Source organism: Aegilops tauschii, chromosome 5 (genome assembly GCF_002575655.3).
Source record: "Aegilops tauschii subsp. strangulata cultivar AL8/78 chromosome 5, Aet v6.0, whole genome shotgun sequence".
Classification (NCBI taxonomy): Eukaryota; Viridiplantae; Streptophyta; class Magnoliopsida; order Poales; family Poaceae; genus Aegilops; species Aegilops tauschii.
Genome location: NC_053039.3, coordinates 231,223,703 through 231,228,947, shown reverse-complemented (window position 1 = coordinate 231,228,947; position 5,245 = coordinate 231,223,703). Strand labels below are relative to the sequence as shown.

At 50.8% G+C, this 5,245-nt stretch overlaps 1 protein-coding gene across 1 annotated transcript; it reads left to right on the top strand.

Moving 5' to 3' along the window:
* The first annotated feature begins 561 nt into the window (after window positions 1-561).
* On the top strand, window positions 562-4,907 carry LOC109760222 (probable purple acid phosphatase 20). Its single transcript, XM_045228844.2, has 3 exons — window positions 562-931; window positions 2,340-2,634; window positions 2,723-4,907. Exons 1-3 carry the CDS (start codon window positions 773-775, stop codon window positions 3,598-3,600), a joined length of 1,332 nt encoding a protein of 443 aa, XP_045084779.1. The 5' UTR covers window positions 562-772; the 3' UTR covers window positions 3,601-4,907.
* Window positions 4,908-5,245: the final 338 nt, after the last annotated feature.

The window sequence follows — 5,245 nt, the reverse complement described above, 5'->3', positions numbered from 1 at the left end:
TTTATTTACTCCGCATATTAGTTTTGGTCAAAGTCAAGCTTTACAAACTTTGACAAAGTTTATAGACAAAACTATTAACATATACAATAACAAATCAATACCATTAGATTCGTTGTTGAATGTACTTCCGCATCATATAGATTTGTTATGCTAAATATTTATATTATTTTCTATAAATTTAATCAAACTTTACAAAGTTTGACTTCAGTCAACTCTAATATGGGGAGTAAATAAAAACCGGAGGAAGTATATTTACAGCACATAGAGGTGTATTTCAGGGCAGCCTCAAATTGGGACCATGGAATATAAGGACAGGGCAGATTTTACATCACCTGTTGATGGAGGCCGGTAGCACCGTGCTAGGGTAAACATCACATCGCTCACCATCTTCCGGACCGCCGAGTCCAAATTGCAAACTTCAGCGAACGCGCAAACCGCCCCTGGACCTCCGGAGCATGGCTCTCACACGTCGGCTTGCTTCCCATCGCCCAACCATAGCCGCGGTCGACGACGTCCCTCGTCTACTTGTGCAGGAAACGAAAACAAGTCGCCCAAGTCACCGCCGAAGCTGGCAGGCGCCAACGTCCGAAAGTCAGATTTCAGACCCGAAACACGTCCAATTTAAACTGACTTCCTTCGTGGTTGCCCACTAAATCATGCGATTCAGCGGCGTGTCCTGGCTCTACTATACCTGCTTATTCTCTACTATATACTTATATTAACCCTCGGACCCTCGTGTTCCTCTCTCCAGTTTGCTTCCGTTCTCTCGACCATGGCAACAGGGAGCACAGCGTTGGCTCTCATCGTCCTCGCCGCCTTCGTCTTGTCCATGCTGCCTACCTCGCTCGCCGTCACCTCGCCCTACGTGCGGCCCAGGTCGAGGGCTACGCTCTCCGTGCCCAAGGACGCCGGCGGTCAGACGCCGACGCAGGTATATGCTTTTTCAGTTATCCTTCTTGTATGGAAGTCGTTTCGAGCTTTCAGTTCCTGAAAGTTAAAATTCAGTATGCTGTGCATTTCCCTTATGATTATTCATTTTCCGCACCGCGAATATATGTTTTGGGTGGTTTGCACTTCGCTTCTTTTGTCGAACTCAAATCAGTACATGGGGTGAAAGAAAAGGTGATTTGGTGCAACCGTATAATTATACCAAAATCATAGTACTTCATGCTTCATTTTTTCTACGGTTTTTCGTAAATTAACCAGGCATTACTTCTTAATTAATCGATAAGGTAAAACTTTTGGCTACGTTTCAAAAGGAAAATAATTCATGCTTTATGTGCCAGAGCGTGTCATTCGTAGTGATCATGGTGTCCATCGTCCATGGATAACAATAGTAAGCAATTTCCCTAAAATAGAACACTAGGAAGTTAAGTTATTTTTTTGAACCATACTAGGAAGTTCAGTGAAAGGTGGCAATGGATTATGCTTCTTGGATACTGGTATCTTGGACCAACAGCATGACTGGAATCACACGAGGAGGCCAGCAAGGATCGCTTAGAGCATTTGCTTACTGTCAATCGCTCAAGAAAGCGAAGGGTAGAAACTGCTCGGCTTCTTATTTTGCACTAGAGCAAGCATATCAAACTTGCCTAATTTGGTCATTGTCACCATGACGTGGCTACTTCTACTTCTTCACGTATAGTACTCGTAGTCATGATAATTGCTCATTGTCCGTTTCAAATAGAAAGAAAAATGGTTCATCGCTACAGTACTCCTGAATTCCTGACGTGCACATGTAAATGGAATATGCCAAGCATAAACTACAACATTCAACATAAGTTGCTGCCATGTAGTGTTAAGGAATAGTTTAGTTCGTCATTAAAGAACAAACCGATGCATAATGTGCATAGGTGTGCTCAGTAAGGAGGATTTTCTATCTATAGTCAACTAGAAAATTACTATTATAAGTCGACTCAGTTGCATGTTACTCGAAGTTGCAACAAAAGTTTGTATATGCACATAATCACTATTGCACATTTCTAAGCAAAGCTTGTTGAAAGGTACCTAATTTCTATATAAAGATTATTTTTTTAGAACTACATACAGGATCGTGGACTTGAAGATTTTCTTTTCGGTTGACTAAACCATATGGAAAGTAAATGGTTATTACCAAACCGAACCTTATATATGTATAAAACCATACAAAACCGAAGTATAAAACCATATAAATCATAAACCATATAAATTGAACCGAATCAAACCGAAAAACTGAATGCAGACCCTGACTGATTTTGCATGTATTGACTGTACTGACCGGATGCGATGATTGAGCAAACAAGATTTCCAATTTTCGAAATGCCTACCTTGCCAATACTTTTTGTTTACTATACTTTCAGGTCCATATATCGACTGTTGGCCATGACGAGATGAGGGTGACATGGATCACTGAAGACGATGCACCGGCAGTCGTGGAGTACGGCATGACATCAGGCCAGTACCCATTTTCAGCGACCGGAACCACCACGAGCTACTCGTACCTAGCCCTCTACCGGTCGGGGAACATCCACGACGCCGTCGTCGGCCCACTGAAACCCAGCACAACGTACTACTACCGGTGCAGCTCCGATCCGTCGCGCGAGTTCTCCTTCCGGACGCCGCCGGCCAGCCTCCCCTTCACCTTCGTCGTCGTCGGTACTGCATCGAATCACATCACATCAAGTGCTCTTCAGTTTGGCATGATTTCTGTCCCTGGTTTCATGCTTCGGTGGGCGTCCTGCAGGTGACCTCGGCCAGACCGGCTGGACCAAGAGCACGCTGCAGCACATCGCGGCCGCCGACTACGACATGCTCCTCCTTCCCGGCGACCTGTCGTACGCCGACTTCCTCCAGCCGCGCTGGGACTCGTACGGCCGGCTCGTCGAGCCGCTGGCGAGCGCGCGGCCGTGGATGGTGACCGAGGGCAACCACGAGATCGAGAGGATCCCGCTCCTCGAGCCGCGTGCCTTCAAGGCCTACAACGCGCGGTGGCGCGTGCCGTACGACGCCGGCGACTCCCCGTCGGGGTCGAACCTCTACTACTCCTTCGACGTCGCGGGCGGCATGGTGCATGTCGTCATGCTAGGCTCGTACGCGGGCTTCGAGGCCGGCACGGCGCAGCACGAGTGGCTGCGGGGCGACCTCGCCAGGATCGACCGCGGCAGGACGCCGTTCGTGGTGGCGCTGGTGCACGCGCCGTGGTACAACAGCAACAAGGCGCACCAGGGGGAGGGCGACGACATGCGGGACGCCATGGAGGCGCTGCTCCGCGCCGCGCGCGTGGACGCGGTGTTCGCGGGGCACGTGCACGCGTACGAGAGGTTCACGCGCGTCTACGGCGGCATGGAGGACCAGTGCGGGCCGGTGTACGTGACCATCGGAGACGGCGGGAACCGGGAAGGGCTGGCGGACGAGTATATCGACCCACAGCCCAAGACGTCGGTGTTCCGGGAAGCCAGCTTCGGGCACGGCAGGCTGCAGGTGGTGAATGCGACACACGCGCTGTGGACGTGGCACCGGAACGACGACGACCAGCCGGTGGTGGCCGACCAGGTGTGGATCACAAGTCTCGCTTCTAACCCGGATTGTAACAATCGAGCGGGAGCGGGGGCTCAGGCCTGAAGCATTTAAACTGAGTAAATAGCATAAAACTACTAGTTTACAGGCTATGGTTTCAAAAAACTACCACTTTTTAATTTTTCTCAGATAACTGCCAAATCAGGGGTTGGCTGTTTCAAAAAACCCCAAATTCTCTTTGTTAAAAAATTAAACATGTTTATGACAGCTCGGGCCCGCCACTAAACACACTGTTTGGTTGACCATTTGTTTGACCGTTAACTGACTTGTGGGGGCCACATGTCAGCGCCTCATTCATAGATTTTTTACGGATTAGCCCTTACAAACATTTAAAAAAGCAATCGAGTCCCTGGAATCATGCCAGCCCACGCCGCCGCGCAGAGCCACGTTCGTTGCCTCCTTCCGCACTGAGGCCCGCCACGCCGCCACCACCTCCAATCGGCGCCGCGGGATAGAGCACATCGAGCCCCGCCTCCGCGCCGAGGCCGGCCATGCTGCCACCACCTCCAGCCAGTGCCACCGGACGGAGCTGGTCGAGCTGCTCCACCCACCTCGAGCCAGCGCGAGGAAGAGGGAAGGAAGAGAGGCCGCGTGGCGAGGAGCTTACGGCGGTTACCGGCGCGGCTCGCCGGCTAGAGGAGGCGGTGGCCGGCAAGGAGCTTCGCCTGGACCCTCGCCCGCCTGGAGAAGCCCCGCCTTCGCGCCCTTCCGCCTGGCCCGCGACCTGGCATGCGACCTTGCCGGGCCGTCTCCTTCCCTGACCCGTGACCTGGCTGCCGGCGAGAGCTCCACACGATAGCTGATGGCCAGCGAGCATGGTTGCGGGCGCCCCGCTCGTCTCGATCTGGAGCACAGCCACGGGAAGGACCCGATTGCCTTTTTAATTTTTTGGGGCTCGAAGTGGCATAGGGCGGCGGCCGGACGTGGCACAGGACGACAGCGTGGAGTGTGGTCGGCGGCCATGGCGGTTCTGTGCTGTTCTTGACGAGCAGGGAGAGTGGAGGAGAAGGGAGGCAGAGAGGAGAAGAGGAAGATAAGAAGAGACACTGACATGTGGGCCCCACATGTCAGTTAACGGTCAAACTAACGCTTTGTTTAGGTGTGGACCTGACCTGTCATAATCGTGATCAGTTGATAAGCACTCAGCGGTTTGGGTTTTTTGAAACAGCCAACCCCTGACTTGATAGTTATCTGAGAAAAATTAAAAAGTGGTAGTTTTTTGGAACCATAGCCTGTAAACTAGTAATTTTATGCTATTTACTCCATTTAAACTCGATGTTGAATGGTGTTGGATCGGTATCGAATACTCTTGACGCTTGTACTCGTTCCTGGTTAAATGGTAATCTCACACATGTAAATACAAATCTTTCTTCGGATTCGTAGAACATCTAGCGACGACTAAAGTACTCAAACGAGTCGAAGGCGCGTCGTCGTCATCGGCACATCGCCCCTCCCTCTCGATGGCGGATAAAACTTGTTGTAATAGACAGTTGAGAAGTCGTCGTGCTAAGAGCTTATAGAACCAGCGCATCAGAACAGCAATCGCCGCCGACGAAGAGTCACATAAATCAGAAGGATCCAACGTAAAGACACATGAACGTATACTGGATCTGAATTCTCAATGGATCCATCAAAGGCAACAACCGACCGAGTCCTGCGAGATCCACCGAGACACGCCTCCCGACGGCCT